The 20,743-nt window shown below is 55.5% G+C and overlaps 1 protein-coding gene across 1 annotated transcript in view; it reads right to left on the bottom strand.

Moving 5' to 3' along the window:
* Nucleotides 1-20,743, bottom strand: part of LOC122363965 (NGFI-A-binding protein homolog) — a 53,885-nt gene that overhangs the window by 19,816 nt on the left and 13,326 nt on the right. The window contains exons 2-6 of the mRNA XM_043333843.1: nucleotides 17,667-17,768; nucleotides 7,115-7,252; nucleotides 4,287-4,417; nucleotides 4,170-4,256; nucleotides 3,702-3,893 (exon numbers count right to left, since the gene is read on the bottom strand). Of these exons, the coding sequence (XP_043189778.1) occupies nucleotides 3,702-3,893; nucleotides 4,170-4,256; nucleotides 4,287-4,417; nucleotides 7,115-7,252; nucleotides 17,667-17,768 (650 nt within the window). The remainder of the gene's footprint in view (nucleotides 1-3,701; nucleotides 3,894-4,169; nucleotides 4,257-4,286; nucleotides 4,418-7,114; nucleotides 7,253-17,666; nucleotides 17,769-20,743) is intronic.

The raw sequence follows: 20,743 nt of genomic DNA, 5'->3' as shown, positions 1-20,743 counted from the left end.
GCGAACATGTTGGAATAGATAGCTGTAGCCTGTGATAGAAACCCACCCTGATCATCACTTTGTGACATCACACCCAAAGATTGAAAAACTTAGTCCGATTGCTAGTGCTATGCACCTAAAGTCAGCTGCCGTTTTCACTTCAGAAGTTCGACGTCAAATATCAAGCACACATGACTGATACAAATGATGTCCACCGTTATCCCCACTACGATCGCAACTTATAAAAGTGCATACCTACATGCTTTTCCCCCATAACCTCTAAATATAAAAAATGTACATAGTACACCCGCACATGTTCCACGAGGACAGCCGCGAAACTGCGAGAGGCTCAGCCCGACAGAGATATCTCTCAGTCGTCTCAGATGTCACGGAGTTGGGACAATCCGACTGCGTCCCCGACTCCGAGTGTGGGCGGTCTGGGTGTGAGCCTCCGCTGCTGCATACCCCGCGCCCCGCTGGGGTCTGCGTATAACACGCCCTACTGGGGGGGGGGGGGCTATTCATAGCCCCCCCCCCTCCTAACTCCGAAACTACTGGGCCGATCGTCAAAATTCAAACGGCGTCTGATAGCCCCGGAAAAACTGTCGAGGGAAACCTAATTTCATTGACCTCGAGGTCACCGATGACGTCACAGGTCAGGTCAAAGTAAAAATTATTAGCATTTTGGCTTCTTCACGTTTTGGGCTCTGGCCGCCGTCTTACAAGTCAGATCAGGCTCATTTTTGGTTCACACACTCGTGAACAGATGCTCTAGATACTCTGAGGGTACCAAACATGTACTTTGATTTTCAGGTCAAGGTCAGGTCACCACAGGTCACGAAAATATTATATCATCCGTCGGTCACGTGACACATATTTTATGGTCCATTTAGGCCAAACATTTCGAATTTGATGTCGTCTGTGTCATTCGAGGTCATTTTGAGTCAAATTTAGCTCAGGTCAGGTCACTTTCAGGTCAAAAAAGGTCAAATTTTGAAGTAAAAATTTTTCAACAAAAAAGGTGTCTATTGGATGCAGTTTGAGCTCAGGAACACGATGGTGCTATTTATATTGGCGTACGATGTCAAATTCGTGCTGAAAAATTGATTTGAAAAATTAATCATTGTTAATTTTTTGCAATAATGCGTATAACTTGCCCATTTTTGAAGATATTTAGCTAAAACTTGCTAGAGTTAGTCATAATAATGCGTTCTATCACATATATTCCGTTTTTTTCGAAAAGTCAAAAAGTTGTGGAAAAAAATGTAAAAATATAAATTTTGAATTTTATTATATAAAATTTTCGAAATTTTCAAAATTTCGAAAATCCGAGATAGCAGTTTGATAGCGCAGTCTCTTCTAAGTCCTCTCATGCAAAGAAATTGGATCTAGCTTAAAAACTGAGCTCTTGGGAGCGATTGCCGTGGTTCAATGTTTTGCGTCGAAATCGGCCGAACATGACGTCACTCTGACGTCATTTCCGGCCGACCTATGGTAGGTACGAAGTTCAAATTTTGACACAAGGTGTCAAATTAATGCAGCCGAAGGTACTGAAAGTTTGGCGTCGATTCGTCAAGTGGTTTGGAAGTTATTGCAGAAAAACGGGAGGGGGGCTATAAATAGCCCCCCCCCCCCCCAGTGGGGCGCGGGATACATGCCTAATGGTGCGGGTCCGTCCCCGTCCGTCTCTGGAGGACCGCCCGCACTGTGTCGGTACGGGTCCGTCTGGAGGACCGCCCGCACCTGTGCCCGGCGGCCTTGGTCCCCGGCCGGCCACGCTGAACGGCGCCCCAGCCCTTTAATCATTGCAAAGGTAAAAATCAGCCAAACACAGGGACAAACCCGGCGCGCCGACGGTAAAACTCCCGCTGGACATGGCTGCCAATAAAAGGCAGGACAAACCGGACGGAAAAGCCGGCTCAGGCGCGCACTGCGGGGGATGGAGTCCAGCGCCGCCACAGGTGCATACAGTGGCCGCCAACAGTCACAGAGCTGCCGGTAAACGGGTCGTACCCGGCCCCTGTACCGGCCGGGCCGGGCCAGCGGAGCGGCCGCTACAGGGGCCGCTATAGGGGCAAGCATAGGGTCCGGTACAGGGGACGGTACAGGGGACGGTATAGGGGTCATACCCGGCCCTGCCGTCGTTGGTCCTGGCTGGCAACAGGGGACGGTATAGGGGTCATACCCGGCCCTGCCGTCGTTGGTCCTGGTAACCGTCCTGGCAACCGTCCTGGTGGTCGCGGTAACCGTCCCGGTGGTCTTGTCAGCTGTCACTGCCCCGGTGCGGTCCTGGCCCGGTAACGGCCCTGGTAACTGTCCCCGGTAATGGCCCTGGTAACCGTCCCCGGTAACCGGCCCTGGTAACTGTCCCCGGTAACGGCCCTGGTAACTGTCCCCGGTAACGGCCCTGGTAACTGTCCCCGGTAACGGCCCTGGTAACTGCCCCCGGTACCGGCCCTGGTAACTGTCCCCGGTAACGGCCCTGGTAACTGCCCCCGGTAACGGCCCTGGTAACTGCCCCCAGTAACGGCCCTGGTAACTGTCCCCGGTACCGGCCCAGTGGTAACTGTCCCCGGTAACGGCCCTGGTAACTGTCCCCGGTAACGGTCCCGGTAACTGTCCCCGGTACCGGTCCTGGTAACCGTCCCGGTGCAGGTCGTGTCGGACGTGCCAGGAGACCAGCAGAGCCCGACAGCCCCGCTGCTGGAGGTGGCCGCAGGTGACAGGGACAGGGCCGATTAGTGCGCGGTATACAGAGACACTGACCCGGCGCCCCAGCCCGGCTGAGAACCTCCGCAGCGCCCGGCGTGTAGCTCAATGCATTTTGGCGCTACAAGATGTCGGTGATGGCCTACCATGCCGAAAAATGGCGCAGCAGACTTTGTTAGCCGAGTATTTCTCAGCACGAAAACATTGTTTAGCGGGGCCTTTCACTTACATTTTACAGGGAAGGTATTTTTAAGCAAGTGCCGGAAAAAGCATAGTCTGAATCGCCGTGTAAAACATGCCGCCAAGGATAGCGGGGTAAAAATATGTGTGAGTCAGATAGGCGCGCCAGTGCTGGAGGAGCGGCCCACGACCACAGCGGAGCAGGGTAGCCGGGACAGCCGGGACCTGCTGGAACGAGCCACCTACTTACTCGCAGATTCAGTTCATATAATCAACCGTCCGTGCACCTGAGGCATTGCCAAACTCAGATCCCACCGTCCCTGCCCTCATGGCTGCTCGTTTGGGAATAATGTTCGTAATACCTGTACATAAACGGCGATATCTGAATAAAGTCTAAATTCTGCTTATTGCTTGTTATTGACATTATGATTGACATTGTCTTATTGCTTGAAGTGCTGTTGTAAAGATCATGTGAAGCTTGAATGCTTTTAGCACTGGCCATCCCAAAATATTAAATATCTATCATGCTTTTTATGTCTTTTTCTGATTGTTCATTAATTTCTCTGGTTCCTCTCGTGCCATTGTTATAATAATTATTTTTTTTTAGCGATGAGCCGGGCTTAAATAATCAGACTTATAGCTGAAAAATAAACGCTTCAGATTACTTTCTTCTGCTTTCATGAAAAGGTTTTGTTAAATCTAAGAATAGGTAAGCAATGGACTCCGATCCAAACCAATCCTGAGCCAAGCCACTGCGGCTGTAGCCTGCACTGGCTGCTGCAGCTAGGAGAGGAGAGGCGCCTCTGCGGCGCAGCGCGGCTGCAGGCACCCACCTCCAGCTCCCTGCAGGCCTTCCTCTTGGTGCTGGGCGCGCGCGGCTCGAACGCCGGCAGCGTCTTGGCGATGCGCTCGGCGGAGCGGGCCAGCCGCTGGATCTGCGCCTCGAGCAGCACTGGCGTCGGCAGCTGCGGCGAGCCTGACGCCGGGTAGGGCGAGTCGTCCGCCGGCGGCGGGTCACCACTGCCCTGCGAGCACGGCGCACCTCAGACGAGCACGGCGCAGCTCAGACGAGCACGGACGTCGGACACGGCTTAGACGAGGACCCATACCGCTCAGACGAGGACCCACCCACACACAGCTCAGAGGAGGACCCACACGCCGGTTCAGAGGACCCACACAGCACAGAGAACCCACACAGCTCAGACGAGGGCCCACACAAGACACAGCAGAGAAGAACCACACGCCCAGACAAGTTGATCGCAGCGTGGAAAGTCTAAGTCTGCTCCGCCGCCGCGCCGTACCTGTGAGTGGGAGGGTGACGGTGCGCCATCCCGCTCGGCGCCGAGGCTGGCCGCCGGGCTGGGAGCAGGGCTGGCCGCCGCCGCCGCCGCCGCCGCCGCCGGCGAGGGCGGGGAGGGCGGCCGGGCCGCCGGCGGAGCAGAGGCCGGGCCTTCCCTGGCCACGCCCATTCCGCCGGGCCGAGCCGGCAGAAAGCCGGCCGTCGGTACCAGAGGTACCGGTACCGGCAGGATGGGCAGCTGAAACCGTCCTGTGGCAGGGCAGCGAGCGAGGTCAGCGGCGAGCGAGGGTCAGGGGCGAGCGAGGGTCAGGGGCGAGCGACGGTTAGGGGCGAGCGAGGGTCAGGGGCGAGCGAGGGTCAGGGGCGAGCGACGGTCAGGGACCGTGGTCGAGGTGGTGAGGGCTCACAGCCCACAGGGGGTTCAGTTTCTTATTGTTTAAAAATCGGCTGGACCTGTTCCGAGCAGGATGGGTGCACGTTTGGGGTGGATCTGGGGTGGATTTGTGGCAGCGCAGTGGCAGCCCTGCGGTGGCAGCACTGGCGCCCGTGAATGCCCGATGGACTGACATAGCCGCCTTGGAACTGCTGGAGGCCGAACGTTCCCTGTGTTATCCATGGAATATTTCCATTATCCGGCCCATCTCACTGCCGTTGTCCTTTCAAACGACGGACCGAGCCGACGGTACTGGTTGTAGCTGGAGATATCTGCTCTCACGCCCTTGGTCCCTGAACACAATAGTGTGAACAGTGAATGGGCAGTCGACTCCAACAGAGCTGAGGGCCCCTCGGGCGGTGCCAGTGACACGCAGCAGACCGGGGCGGCGCCCCCCCCCCCCCGCCCCCCGGCATCTCCCTGCCGAGTCCACCGCAGACGCGGCGGCCAGCCGTTTTTGCAGAGCCACCTTTGTTTTCAGATCGCTTCCATTTGTCGACAGCCGAGTGTTTTCCGGCCACAGAGTGGCATCTAATCGTGCCTGTAACCCGTGCACGGCGGGGCGCCTAAGGGCAAAAACGCCCCCGGCCGCATCGACCAGCGACTGAGCCAACGGCTAGACCAGCGACCCGGTCCGTGTACCGTGTGTGCCACTGCCATGTGCCGTGTGTACCGTGTGTGCCATGTGTACCGTGCGTACCGTGTGCCGTGTGTCCATGTTGAGTCGTGTGTGCCGTGTACCGTGTGCCCGCGTGCACCGTGTGCCGTGTGTACCGTGTGTCTGTGTGTGTCCGTGTGTGCCGTGTACCGTGTGTACCGTGTGCCGTGTGTGCCGCCGCACTCAGCCCGGTAATGGTCGTCGGGCCGAGGTAAAAACTTGTTTGCCGCGGTGCGGCTGCAGCGCCGCTTTTTCGGCTTACACTGCACGACCTAGAGCGGTCGGAAAAATAGCCGTTTTTGTCGTCGCGTTTGATCACAAACAATGGCTGATATGACGGCGGCCGCCGGCAGCGGGCAGTTTTCCGGGCGGGAGATGGCGCACCTGAGCCAGACGCCTCGCGGCCCGAGCGGGCCCGGACGCCCTGCACTTGCTACAGAGAGGAGCCAGCAGCTCTACGGCCGCGGACCGAGGGCCAAGCGCCGGTCACGGAGGGGCAGCGCCGGGTCACGGAGGGAGGGGCAGCACTGGGTCACGGAGGGAGGGACAGCGCCGGGTCACGGAGGGACAGCGCCGGGTCACGGAGGGAGGGGCAGCGCCAGGTCACGGGAGGGACAGCACCGGGTCACGGAGGGAGGGACAGCGCCGGGTCACGGAGGGACAGCGCCGGGTCACGGAGGGACAGAGCCGGGTCACGGAGGGAGGGACAGCGCCGGGTCACGGAGGGAGGGACAGCGCCGGGTCACGGAGGGAGGGACAGCGCCGGGTCACGGAGGGAGGGACAGCACCGGGTCACGGAGGGACAGCGCCGGGTCACGGAGGGAGGGACAGCGCCGGGTCACGGAGGGACAGCGCCGGGTCACGGAGGGACAGCGCCGGTCACGGAGGGAGGGATGGCACCGAGTCACGGAGGGAGGGATGGCACCGGGTCACGGAGGGAGGGATGGCACCGGGTCACGGAGGGACAGCGCCGGTCACGGAGGGACAGAGCCAAGGTCACGGAGGGACAGAGCCAAGGTCACGGAGGGACAGCACCGGGCCACGGAGGGACAGAGCCAAGGTCATGAAGGGAGGGACGGCGCCGGGTCACGGAGGGAGGGATGGCACCGGGTCACGGAGGGAGGGATGGCACCGGGTCACGGAGGGAGGGATGGCACCGGGTCACGGAGGGACAGCGCCGGTCACGGAGGGAGGCGGCGAGGGACAGCACCGGGTTCATCCGACCCCCTCCCCAGTCTCGCTAGTCAGAGACGGAATCCCCCCCCCCCTCCCTAACAAATGAGCACCAACTGATCTTAGGTAGGTAATGTATAAAATGTCATAGAGGCCAAATAGGTAACGCTTGATATGGAGACTGGAGAGATTAGCAACAATGTCCGGGGAACCTTTAAAGGAGCACTGGTCCTATGTATGTAGGTACGGCCAAGGTACGGCCACCTTCTGCCCGGTTGGGGAGGCTGAGGGGCCAGTGCGTGGATCAGACGGCCGCTGCCGACGGCTGCTGGTTCGCCGCCGTTCGCAGCCCCCGGACCGCTCCCCCGTCCGTGCAGGAGCACTGAACCCTGAGGGGTGTTCACGGGCCGGGGCACCGCACACTGCTGCGTGCGGTGTGTGCGGTGCGTCCAGCAGGCGTGGGAGTAGGGGATGGGTAGGCGGCTCTGACGTCACGGCTGCGTGCGGTGGACGGTCCGCTGTGGCCAGTCCCGACCGGCCACAGCGGTCGCTGTGTGCGGTGACGGAAGGCTGACGTAGGGACGCAGTGGGCGGAGCTTGGAGGCTGTGTGCGGTCCGACACCGCACACAGGGCCCGTGAACAGCCCTCGGGTGTGTGTGTGGGGGGGGGGAGGACACTCACTGGGCGAGCTGACCCACTCCTGGAGCGCCTTCTGCAGGCGGCGCACGTGCAGCGGCTTGGACGCCATGCCGACCAGCGCCATGATCTCGAGAAACTCCTCCTCGCCGGCTTCACAGAGCTGCTGCACGTCATCGCCACCTGACGGCACCGCACAGTCAGCACAGTGGCGGCACACACTGACGGCACTGCACAGTCAGCACACTGACGGCACTGCACAGTCAGCACAGTGACGGCACCGCACAGTCAGCACAATGACGGCACCGCACAGTCAGCACACAGTGACGGCACACACTGACGGCACTGCACAGTCAGCACAGTGACAGCACAGTGACGGCACCGCACAGTCAGCACAGTGACGGCACAGTGACGGCACAGTACAGACTACGGTCAGCACAGTGACGGCACAGTGACGGCACAGTCAGCACAGGGACGGCGCAGTCAGCACACAGTGACGGCACAGTGACGGCACCGTACATTCAGCACGGTGACGGCACCGCACAGTCAGCACAGTGACGGCACAGTGACAGCACATTGACGGCACAGCACAGTCAGCACAGTGATGGCACAATGACGGCACAGTCAGCACAGGGACGGCACTGCACAGTCAGCACAGTGACGGCACAACACAGTCAGCACACAGTGACGGCTCAGTGACGGCACAGTGACGGCACAGTCAGCCACAGTAACTGCACCGCATAATTAGTATACAGTGACGGCAACGCACAGTCAGCACGCAGTGACAGCATCGCACTGGGCACAGCACAATGACGGCACAGCACAGTCAGCATAGTGACGGCACAGCCAACACATATACATTCAGTGACGGCATATCACATAACTATGCATTCAGTGACGGCACAGTCAGCTCAGGGACATTCAGTGACTAGTGATGGCACAGCACACGGGGGACAAATCACACAGTGACGGCACAGCACACGGGGGACACATCACACAGTGACGGCACAGCACACGGGGGACACATCACAAAGTGACGGCACAGCACACGGGGGACACATCACACAGTGACGGCACAGCACACGGGGACACATCCCACAGTGACGGCACAGCACACGGGGGATACATCCCACAGTGACGGCACAGCACACGGGGGATACATCACACAGTGACGGCACAGCACACGGGGGATACATCACACAGTGACGGCACAGCACACGGGGGACACACATCCCACAGTGACGGCACAGCACACGGGGGACACACATCCCACAGGATACGGCGGCCCTCTCGTGGCCGTGGGACGCGTGCAGTCACGCGGTGATGACAGGCCGGCGGCCGGACACCCAGTTGTCGGGGACGGGACGGTAGGATTTATAGGTATTGGTCACGTGCAGCGATGCGACATGGAACGCCGCGCGGGAGAGAAGTCTTGATCAAGAAGTATCTAATGCTGTATCTACATTCTGCAGCACTGCATGCTGGTGTTGCTGGACCCTGTTAGGGATACTGCATCACACACCGGATCTCTCTGAGACTAGAGCACTGAGCGAGGACCCTGGACCACAACCTCTGAAATGAATGAAAGTTGTCCTCTCCTTCGCGTACAAAAGACATTAATGTGCGTTGGCTGAAAAAAGTTCCTCGGCAATCCGATATGAAATGGAATAGGGATGCCTATCAGATTTCTTCCCCCCCCCCCCCCCACACACACACACGCGCCCGCGCACTCCACCATATGGTAGCCTGTCGGTTCGCTGGACCATGAGATGCCTTCCGATGCCCATAGATGCCCATAGATAGCTTTGATGCCTTCCGAGCCATGCTCACTGGAAGCATCAGGCCCGCGGGATTCCCCTCCCCTCCCGTCCTCCCCAGAGCCGGGCCGGGCCGGGCCGGCGCCGTCTGATTGGCGGAGGCCGGCCGGGACCGACCAATCAGCGGCCGCCGTGCCGCGCCAGGCGGCGGCGCGGCCGGCCCCCGTGGGCGGCCCCCGGACAGGGCAGGCAGGGTGGCGGGGGTGACGTGAGGGGCGGAGCGTGGCACCAGTGGCGCAGCCAGGGGGGGTGAAAGGGGTGAGATCTCACCCCCGTCTCTTATCCTAGGGGCCCACCGTCGATTCGAACTGTAACGTTATGCAGCCTGACAATCTTTTTATCACTAATGTCAAGGTCCGTCATAGGACTGAAAAACAGTCTTCAGGCCTGATAGCCCCCCCCCCCCCCTTAGGATATATAGTCCCATTTTATGATTTAAGGGGTGATCCAAGGCCCGATTGAACTAATCTAAGGCCTAGGAGGGCCCGTTCCATGGCATGAAAGGCAGGGCTGGAGAAATGATTTCAGAGGTGGGGGGGACTAGGCCTCGAGGGGCCCTCAAGGAAAAGGGCCCCAAGTGTCTCAAAGGGCCCAAAATCATATTACCTTCCAAGGGCGGATCTAGGGAAACGTTTGGGAGGGGGTCACAAGTCGGCCGACATGCCGGGTCTGATGGATGAATTCTGACGACCGGGGGGGGGGGGGTAGGGAGCGAGTATGTCGAGATCAAATGACATTTGATCTTCGTCGTTTCTAAGATGAAGTTTTATCATTATTAGTCACTCGGCTCAGTAGTTTCAGTTAGTGAAACCCACCTATACAGGGGCGTCGCTACGGATTTTTAACTGGGGGGGGGGGGGGGGGGCGGGATCGACGTACTTAAAAACCCAGAAGTAGATATAGTTACCTCACTTTTAGCCTAATGCAATAGTAGCATAAAGTCATGATTTCTCTTATTGACCTGTTTAGGAATCGGCGGCGCGAAGCGCCGCAAAAATTTGCAAAAAAAAAATTGTAAAAGCACAGCTCTAAAACACAAACATTACAACCCTTATAGCATGCTAGTACAAGCCGGAGTTCCTTCACAGTACACATATGAATTCCGATTCAATTTGACACGGTTGATGTTATTACATCAATATTGATTGGTGTATGGCGCCGAGAAAATTTGCAAAAGTATTTGTCAAAACACAGCTCCAAAACACAATTTTTACCACCCTTTGAGCATGGCAGTACAAACCGGAGTTCCTTCACAGTTACACATATGAGTTCTAATTCAATTTGTCACGGTTGATTGGTGTAATTACAGTCATGATTTCGTATTGACCAGTACGTACATGAATCGGCGGCGCGAAGCGCCGCGAAAAATTTGCAAAAAGATTTGTCAAAACACAGAGGGGGGCGGCCTCCTCTCTACAGAGGACCACCTCTCTACTGCGGGCCTCCTCTTTTCGCAAGGCCTCTTAACTACAGAAGGCCTCCTCTCTACAGAGGTCTTCCTCTCTACCGAGGGTCTCTCCCTTTCAGAGGGCCTCCTTTACAGAGGGCCTCCTCTCTTCAAAGAACCTCCTATCTACAGAGGACCTCATCTCTGCAAAGGGCCTCCTCTCTTCATAGGGCCTCCTCTCCACTGAGGCGCGAGTCCTCCTCTCTACAGAGGACCTCCTCTCTACTGAGGAAGTCCTCCTCTCTACAGAGGGCCTCCTCTCTACAGCGGGTCTCCTCTCTACAGCGGGTCTCCTCTCTTCAGAGGGCCTTCTGCTTTCAGGCGGTCTCCTTTCCACAGAGGGCCTCCTCTCTATACAGGGCCTCCTCTCTACATAGAGCCTTCTCTCTACGGGGGGCCTCCTCTCTACAGAGGGCCTCCTACCTACTGAGGGCCTCCTCTCTACTGAGGAGTCAGAGGGGCCCTAGCGGTCAGACACAGGCACTAGCGGACGGTTATTCAGGAAGTAAGAAGGAAGGAGAAGGAGGCCTCAGGAAGTAAGAAGGACCCTAGCTGTCAGGCTGGTCAGAGGGCCCTGAATGTCCTGACGTGATTTTTTGGATTCCCGTGAATTTCTTACGCCTCCGACGTGATTTTGGCCCCCGTGGGCCTTCGGCGCCCCACGGGGGCCTCCTGAAACCCCAATGGGGGCGCCCCGTCCCCCCTTGGGTACGTCCCTGGGGCCCACACCGGTCTCCGAAGGTCCAAATTGCCTCTTGAGTCTCATACTGTCCAGTGGCCCGATGGTCTTATGATGGCCTTTGAGGTTTCTCACCGGCTTCAGAGGGCTCACATCGACCTATGAGGATCCCGCGCTGGCCTCCGAGGGCGCAAAATGTAAGAAGGTAAGCATGCCGCGTAAGTAATGCATAAGTATTCCGGCATCTGAGGGACTCCGACTGCTTTTTGGGTGCCTACCGCCTCATACCGGTGAAATGAGGGTCCCTGACACCCTACCTGTCTCTGAAGGTCCCATTTCGACATTCGAGATCCTTATTTTGGGTCACAGCAGAGGCCCATGCAGTTCCCTTAAGGCCCAATGCCGACGGTCATTTAGCCGCTTCTGATGGCCCCACGTCCTCTTTTGAAGGCACCTCAGGGGTCACCATAGGCCTGCCAGGGGCACCACCGGCCTCGCAGGGGCACCTTGGGCTGTCAGGGGCACCACAGTCCTGTCAGGGCCCAGGGGCCCCAGCGACCTAGCAGGGGCACCACAGGCCCGCCAGGGTTACCACAGTCCGGCCAGGGGCACCACAGGCCTGCCAGGGCCCAGGGGCACTAAAAATAAAATAAACAATATAAAAAACAAAGATGGAAACACCGCATCACCAAAATTAAGTGGCCGAAATCCGTTGAGTTTTTAATTTTGGGTATAGGTAGGGGCACCATAAATTAAATTCATGACCATCCTCTTGGAGTTTTCCTGTATCATCCCCTGGTGCTCGCACGGTTGAGACAAAAACGAGTGAGATTCTGGCCTTCAATACGCCTTTTCACGCAACACGATCCAGACAAAAACAAAGGTATTAGCTCAGATGTGTTTGATAGGTGATTTTGAGCATGCAAGACGGCGTCTATAACGCATTTAGGTATTCGGCTTTTGGAGGGGGGTCAACTGACCCTCTCAGACCATTTGGGGGTCATGACCCCGTGCCCCCCCCCCCCCCCAGGATCCGCCACTGAATTATTCATGCGTTGCTGTACATAGGAGGTATGTGAAAGAAAAGTATGTCTAGCAAACACCTGTCGAATTTTCAACAGGCCCACTACTGGACCTGGACCACATGGACTCAATGAGGGCCCATGGCTCTCTGATGGTTCACGGTCACCACGGAACCATTAAGGGCCCACTAGCTTGTGGTGGACTACGACTCGTTGAGATCTACTCACTGATATAGGGCTCCGATGCTTGGAATGGGAGATTTAAAACACTAATACAGGCCAAAATGGCTTATTACTTTTTTAAACATAAGTCAGAAGGGCCCACTTTCGTTATATATTAGGTCCCCCCCAGGTCCCCCCCAGGAAATGGAATTAATGGGGCCCGGGGGGGGACGGTCCCCCTCGGTCCCCCCCGGTTTCTCCGGCCCTGATGAAAGGGCCATTTCAGGCCTGAGAGGGTCCATTTCAGGTATGTGAGGGCCCATTTCAGGCCTGAAGGGGCCCAGTTGAAGCTTGAGAGGGCCCAATTCAGGCCCTAGAGGGCCTGTTTGAGGCTTGAGAGGGGCCATTTCAGGCCTGAGAGGGCCCATTTCAGGCCTGAAGGGGTCCATTTCAGGCCCTAGATGGCATGCTTGAGGTCTGATAGGGCCCATTTCAGGCCTGAGAGGGGCCCATTTCAGGCCTGAGAGGGGCCCATTTTTGGCCTGAGGGGGCCATTTCAAGCTTGAGAGGGCTCATTTCATGCCCTAGAGGGCCTGTTTGAGGCCAGATAGGGCCCGTTTTAGGCCAGAGAGGGCCCATTTCAGGCATAAGAGTCACCATTTCAGACCTGAGAGGGCCCAGTTACGGTATGAGGGGCCAGGGGGCCCTTTTTGACATGATAAGGACCATTTACGGGCTGAGGGGGCCCATTTCAGGTCTGAGGGCCCATTTCAGGTCTGAGAGGGCTAATGTCAGGCTTGAGAGGGCCCATTTCAGGCCCTTGAGGTCCTATTTGAGGCCTGAGAGGGGCCCATTTCAGGTCTGAGAGGGCTAATGTCAGGCCTGAGAGGACCCATTTCAGGCCCTAGAGGACCTATTTGAGGCCTGAGAGGGTTCACTTCAGGCCTGAGAGGGGCCCATTTCAGGCCTGAGAAGACTCATCCCAGGAATGAAAGGATCATCCTATGTGTGGGAGGGTCCGTACTCCGTGCCTGGTCTGGGTCTGAGAGGGCCTATCCCAATCCTGATTGAGCCGATATCATGTTTGATATAGGTCAACTCACCACATGTATATTGATGGCCCAGCTCATGTCTAATGGGCCCATCTCAAGACTCAGAGATTTTATGCTTCAGGAAGCCTACCCCAAGCGTGAGGGGGCCCATAGAGGTTTTTGAGGCTCATGGAGGTCCCGCAGTACGATATGTCAGCCTCTGAGAAAGCCATGCAGGGCCCCACCACACGGTGGGTGTCTGGGGAGGGGTCAGGTCGGGTCACTGAGCAGGAGAACCACGGGGTGTTAAGATGCCAAGCCGACATATGAAAATTCCTCTTCTCTTCAGGTCTGTGCCTGCCTCACCGCCCGGCCCCACCCTGACGTCTAGGGGTTTGACGCCTAGGTATTCATCAGGACTTCACACCGGTCCATGATGGCTCCAAACTGACACCCGAGGCTCCTGCACCGGCTTTTGAGGGGCCCACCACCTCTGATAGCCACCACGCAGGTCTCAAAAGACCATGTCGATTGTTGATAGCTAAACCCCCAAGTCTTGGAAGGCCTGTGCTCTATGCAGATTTTTTAGGGCTTTACGTGGGCTTGTAAACATCCCGAACTGTCTCTAGCCTAGCTCGACCGCGCCCCGCAGAGCAGGGCCCCAGGCTTTCCAGTTTTACGCCCCTGAGGGGTGTTTGAATATTCCCTTCTAACCCGACTCCAGTGTCACGTAGCGACAAGTGCGGTGGTAGGCAGCTTTCTAAAGAGCGTCGAAAATCATGGAGAAATTACTTCAGTCATGTTGCAGTTCAGACCAAAGCCCACGTCATCATGTTCATTGAAGGAAAAGTTTCGCCTATTTCGACACTCGAGGACATATAAAGCTATAGCACGCTGAAAGTGGGTTCGATAGCTCTCTAACGCGTGCAATCAGCCATGGGGGGGGGGGGGGCGTATCGGCCAAACCCGATCATAATTTAAGAAGGCTAGAAAGACGAGAAAAGCAACAGATCGCTGTAGGATGCTTCAGAATCGTAGAGGTCATTTTTCGATTAGGTCATCGCTGAGGTCATTGAAGATGAAATTATGATAAAATTATGATAAACACAAAGACAAGATTACGACGAAAACATTCTTGTTTTTATATTTTCACAAATAACCGTTACCGTATAACTCGTGAACCAAAGAGCTAGAGCTTCGCGGAACAACTCATTCGATAGGCCTTTCAAAACGCTTTCGCTTTTAAGATTTGACCTCAATGCCTCATGTCAAGTTTGGCAACAGAGCAGAGGGCGAAACCATCTAAATAGTCGCATTTTACCAAAATAGTTTTGCTAATTGCTAAGAATTTTTCCAAGAACTTTGGTGAGAAAAATTATGAGACATTTACTTTGTCATCATTCTCTCGTTAACATGCATCGAATGTTAACACCTATAATTTCCATTAAAAAGTTCAAATTCAAAATGTGACCGCAGATCAAGGTCATGCCCTTACTTGAGAAGTTCATGATGGTCATCAACTGATCCGAATGAATGATTAACACCTTCAAGACAATTTCATTACTCTACCTCGTCTCCTATATCAAAAGTAATAGTCGAAAAACTGATGTTGAGCTTTTTTAAAAGCTTTTTGACCTAGCCCGACCATTTGAGTGGCCGCTGGCCATGAATTGCACGCTGTCCATCAAATATGGGCAGAATGGTCGTGTTTCTGTAAATATGCTGTTGTTTTTTACGTGCCTCTTCAGATCAAGAGATATTTGTCCTTTTCCCCGATTTGGCTGGTTATTATCAGGACAATGATCTGTCCTTTCGTTGTTGGTAAGGGGCCCCAATTAGGTTGAGGGGGCCCACTTTGCTGGGGGGCCCATCGCGAACGTCTCTCACCCCCGTCGCCAGAGTTCTGGCTGCGCCACTGCGTGGCACCCCCCCCCCCCCCCCCACCCCCCCCCCCACCCGCCGAACGGGGCCCACGGACCGGGACAGAGCGAGAGTCTGCCGTGGGAACCGGAAGTGAGAAAAACCTGTCAAGCCAAGAACGATAGGAATTGTATTAGATCACTTCACGGATAGGCTTTTCAGGATCCAGCCCAGCCCATATCCAGCAAGTCATCCATTATCCAGGTCCGCCCATTAACCGCCTTTCTTTGAATTTTAGAATCCGGCCCGCCCATGGCTAATATTTCAGCCAAACCTCCAAAACATATCCATAATAATCCGTTTCACCAAAAGCCCTATGGGGTTGCATGGAAAGAATGGGACCAAAAGTCGGCAGTGCCCTCCCCCCTTAATTGAAAGTGTTCCGCCGCTACTGGCTGTGAGACTATCACAAATTCATTGTAAGGGACCAGACAGCCATATATCTCACAAACTATCATGATTCATGGTTCACAAAGGCACGCTTATAAATAACATGTAAATATATACCTCTGCCACTGCTTAACAAGTCAATTAAGTTTCAACATGAATATTGAAAGCTGTAATTTTATCCGTTCTGATCCGTGTTCACTTTCAGCTTTCAATTCCCAAAGTCGTCCCGCCCAAATCCGTTCTATTTTCCCATGGATTTATACATGGATAACAGATTTATCCGGCCCATTCGTGTGCAAAAAGTTCTGGCACTCTCACTGTAAACACTCCTACGCGTACTGCGTTGCTTTTCGTGAAGTCAATAGCCGCACGCAATATCTTCAATGATCCTGCTACACAGCCAGATGTCGAACAAAACAGACCATTAACGGCCAGTCATAGAGGCAGGCTAAACGTCACATTGTCGTCGGATCGCGCGCGGCGGCCGAATCGGGCATGACTGTTGAGCAGGTTGCGATAAAATTTGAAGCCCACTGCGAACAATTACGAGTATCAAAGCCAAATACGAATAGGGGAGGTCCTGGAGGATGCCCCCAGGTCAGGCCGGTCACGTTCAGTCAAAACTCTGAGAATGTGACTGCCGTGTCTCAGGCCATCCAGGACAGCCCACGGCTCGGGCGGCAAAAAGTGCCCAACCGTCTTCATTAACGTCAATTAGAAGATGAACGGGACGATGTATGAGCGTCTGTTTGACAGTGACGTCATCCCTTGGATCCTGAAGACGCATCCGAAAGTCGATTTCGTTTTCCAGCAGGACACTACAACCGAAAACAACGCAAGTTCCATCCAGCACGAGCAAACGGAGGAGCTCGGGGGAGAAGCCCATTGCTGGCTTAATGAGATAGGTATTAGCCGTTTTCACGACGGGCTATCCGGCGAGTGCACCTAATTTGACCAAATCTGCACCTAATCTCTTTTACAGCAAATATCTTTATTTTATGAATTTATTTCAGTGTGTTAATCGATGATGTTCTCTGATAATATGACAAAGCAGGCCAAGCTGCTGCGAAACACCACACACACGGCTCAGTAGAGGGACACGAGCTTCCAAACAGAAATTCCAACGAAGCGATGCAGCTGGTCAGATTAATTCAGCGCTGCCTAAGAACAAAACACCTTAATCGACTTCTTCCTCACTTATGAAGCATGTTAGTTTTGAAGTAGATGCCACTCGGATGCAGCTAATCCGTCTGAAGCGCCATGTTGCAGACAGCGGCCGAGTAGCACGTCGTAGCTGCACAGCTGGCTGGCTGGGGCTCTGTCGTGTCGTGGTCGCAGGGAATGCGGCAGCGGCTCTACCCAGAAATGACGTCATAGCACACGTCATCCGACAACATACAACAAAACTCAGCGGCCACTGGAAGGCGACAGAAAGAAAAACGAACCGGCCGCATTCCGTGACGAAATTCGGTGCGAGTGAGGGACGCCACAGCTGAGCAGGTGACACCGTCTGGCCGACCAGTGCAGCGGTGGGAGCTGTCCAGTCACCGCTGCTGCCTGCCGCCCAGCGGTGGGAGCTGTCCGCTGCTGCCTGGCTGCCCAGCCGCGGGACCCGCCCGATAGGTATTGACTAGTGAATTGAATTGATTAGGGAAAATCAGAATACCGATACCAAACCAAATACCAACTAAAACCACGGGAAAATACCGAAACCAAACCAACTTTGGAAAATAAGGGAAATACCAACTTTTTACCGATTTCTTAGCCTCTTATACATTAGTGAGGGTTTATGATACCAACAAAATACCAAACACATTACGATTGAAATACCAAATACCAAGTTGGTATCGGTTTGGTATCGGTATACCAAAAAGTTGGTATCCGATTGACATCTCTAGTATTGACGTTTGTAGGTACACTACATACTTATGTGTGTACTTATGTGTGTATCTGCGTGCTGTGTACCCTGAACAGCCCGGAAGGTCCCCTGTATCGGGGGCCCAGTGAAATGTGCCCCCGATAAAGTGACGGGAAATGTGTCGACCTGCAGCGCGGTGAGCCGCCCCACAGCTGCACCGCCACTCGGTAATGGAGAGGCTCCGTGTGGTGAAGCTGTCTCCGCGACTCACCTTGACTGATGAATATGTCGTAGTAGCTGAGCAGGTTGGCGTGCTGCAGCACCCGGTACAGCTGCAGCTCCGACTCGTTGGTCGGCTGAGACGTCATCGTCACTGAAACACAGCGGACAGCGTCACTGAAACACAGCGGACACCGTCACTAATCGTCACTGACACACAGCGGACACCGTCACTGACACACGGCGGACACCGTCACTGAAACACCGACACAGCGGACACCGTCACTGAAACACAGCGGACACAGTCACTGAAACACAGCGGACACAGTCACTGAAACACAGCGGACACCGTCACTGACACACGGCGGACATCGTCACTGATCGTCACTGAAACACAGCGGACACCGTCACTGATCGTCACTGAAACACAGCGGATACCGTCACTGACACACAGCGGACACCGTCACTGATCGTCACTGGAACACAGCGGACATCGTCACTGACACACGGCGGATACCGTCACTGATCGTCACTGACACACGGCGGACACCGTCACTGATCGTCACTGAAACACAGCGGACATCGACACTGAAACACAGCGGACACCGTCACTGATCGTCACTGACACACAGCGGACATCGTCACTGACACACGGCGAAACGCATGATGTTGGCTGTACTACTGCATGGTTAATCAGGAGTGCATTCGGCACCCAGATAATCAGGGATCATTTTTCGGGATCACCGGGATCATTCGGTGTTCTGAGCTGACACCGTGTACAACGGACATGACCACGAGTAAAAGAGCCATTAGTGAAGCAAAAGAATAAAAATGTGATTAATTGCATCGATGGTCCCTGCAATATCAAATTATTTCCGGTAATCCCGGAAAATTATCCCTCATTTTCCGGATGCCAAACGCACGCTAGATATGCCTACTGTAAGACAATACCTAGCCGTTTTTACGACGGCTGTCTGGTATAGGCATTTAGTACGCATCTGGTGCAGCTTTGGTGCAGATTTGGTCATTTGTTCAGGGCTCAGGGCTACTACACTTGGTAAAGTTTGTTTGTTTGTTTTTGTTATGTTGGGTTAGTGCCTTTCGGTCTGACGAGACCATTCCAAAGCCGGAAGGATGATAGGAATTGAGGGCGACATTGGTCTGGGCGGGCACCCTAGTGGGTCACTGGGGCTGAGCCCGTCCAATTTGACACTGGACAGGTGTCCATCCAGCCCGGAGCAGGGGGTTCAGGCCTGGAGAAGGTTTTGCATATCCTCGGGATGGAAAAGGTGGAACGCTTGTCCTGCTGAACGATACTGCAGCGTTTGGGGCTATCATATAGCTACTGCGCTATGAGAGCCCTTACGTCCGTGCAGAGTTAGGGGTGATTACACCTGGGCATACTGTTGCAGGACTCGGGCTGCAGGGCTACTGCAGGACCCGAGGCTATTACTCGTTGGATGCTCCATCGGCAAAGTGGCTGGGAGGACGCAGATATGTACCGCGTTCACCTGAAGTCCGCTGGGACCGCCCTGGGACCTGCTGGGACCGCCCTGGGACCCCTGGGACCGCCCTGGGACCCCTGGGACCGCCCTGGGACCCCTGGGACCGCCCTGGCTGGCTGAGACCGCTCACCTGGTGCCGCGCTGGAGGCAGGCTCCGACCCGCCGTCGCCGCCGTCACCGGCGCGGCCGGCCCTCTCGCGCGGGAACAGCGACTCGCGGTGCGTCTCCATGCTGGCTGGAGTGGGCATGCCGCGGCCGGCCGGCGTGCCACCGTCCCACACACGCGCGCGCCTCGTCGGTCGTGCGCCGACTGAGACGGCGGCGTGCCGCGCGCCGCGCGCCGCCCGACTCCAATCAATCCCCCTAGATAAAACCCCAAACAAAAAACGGCGCGCGCAAAAAAGACACGCGCGTAAAAACGCGCGCGCCGACTCGCCGGCTGGCGGTGCAGGGGCGGCGCGGCGCGGGGCGAAGGTTGACGAGGGGAGGGGAGAGTTACGTGTGCGGTGCGTACATGCAAAGTGGCGGCGATACGGCCAGGTCGGACAGACGGAGCGGTCGGCCGTCTCGGTATCGGCACACGTGTGTAGGTATGTACAGTCACCAGCACTTGCTACTAATCACCTCGTTTTTGTTCAGTAGTTTGAAGACCGATCAATTCTCAGCCGCGCAAGATACGTCAAACGCAGTGGCGCGGGAACTTCTTCAAGACTGGGGGGGGGGGGCTCAACCGTAATAGAGATCAACCTAGGGTACCCCCAAATCTAGTTTTCTCACCGCTTTTAGGCCACTTATTTTTCAGACCTTGGCCTTTTCAACGAAAAAAAACGAAAATATTTGCAAAAAAGTGAGGTATTCCGTCTCAGCTGAGTGAAGAAACTGCCGTTTTGGCAACATGGAATAAAGGTTTTAATCTGCCAATGAGTTGCCGAGCCAGTGAAAGAGGTGGATTTTTCACTTACATGCTTTCTTCCTTTGTGACCCACAACCCCTTATTTGGGGAGGACAAGCTGCCCCAACGGTTTCTGGCCTCATGAAAAGTTGTGGGGCACCGCCCCCACGGCCCCAGAGTTGTAGGGGCAAGCTTCCCCCTCTGCCCCCTCCCCCGGTTCCCGCGCCTATGTATGAATCTATGAAATTATGTTGGTAGATTTCCGATTTCGATTCCTCCAGCTGGGGGGGGGGCTCAAATACATTACAAGCCCCCCCCCAGCCGAGAAGTTGGAGGGGCTCAGCCCTCGCTAGCCCCCCCCCCCCCCCCCCGGGTTCCTGCGCCACTGGTCAAACAATCCGTTTGGTCCACCGCTTTTCGAATATCTAACTTGTTTTTGTATATTCGAAGCATTTTTGGATGGGGAGCCAAAAAACCTCTTTTCTGCCCTAAAGTGTGCCCCAAGAAGTCGTACTCTGATCCACAGACCACTAGTGCCATCTCTTGTCAGCCGAACAAGCCGCAGAAGTAAATAATGTCACGTGACCTTTGCACGCGCTACAATTACTACGCAGCTGTAGTGGGGGAAGCGGGGCAGAGGCGTGGAGAGGGACGCGATCGGTCGGCTGGGGTCAGGTCGCCGAGGTCAGAGGTCATCCGCCGGAGGGTGTTTGAGCGGTTGGGCCGTGTGGG

This window comes from Amphibalanus amphitrite, unplaced genomic scaffold (assembly GCF_019059575.1).
Source record: "Amphibalanus amphitrite isolate SeventyFive unplaced genomic scaffold, NRLGWU_Aamphi_draft 000649F_arrow, whole genome shotgun sequence".
NCBI classification, from domain to species: Eukaryota; Metazoa; Arthropoda; class Thecostraca; order Balanomorpha; family Balanidae; genus Amphibalanus; species Amphibalanus amphitrite.
The sequence above is the reverse complement of the archived record's forward strand: the minus strand, read 5'-3'. Positions and strand labels throughout refer to the sequence as shown.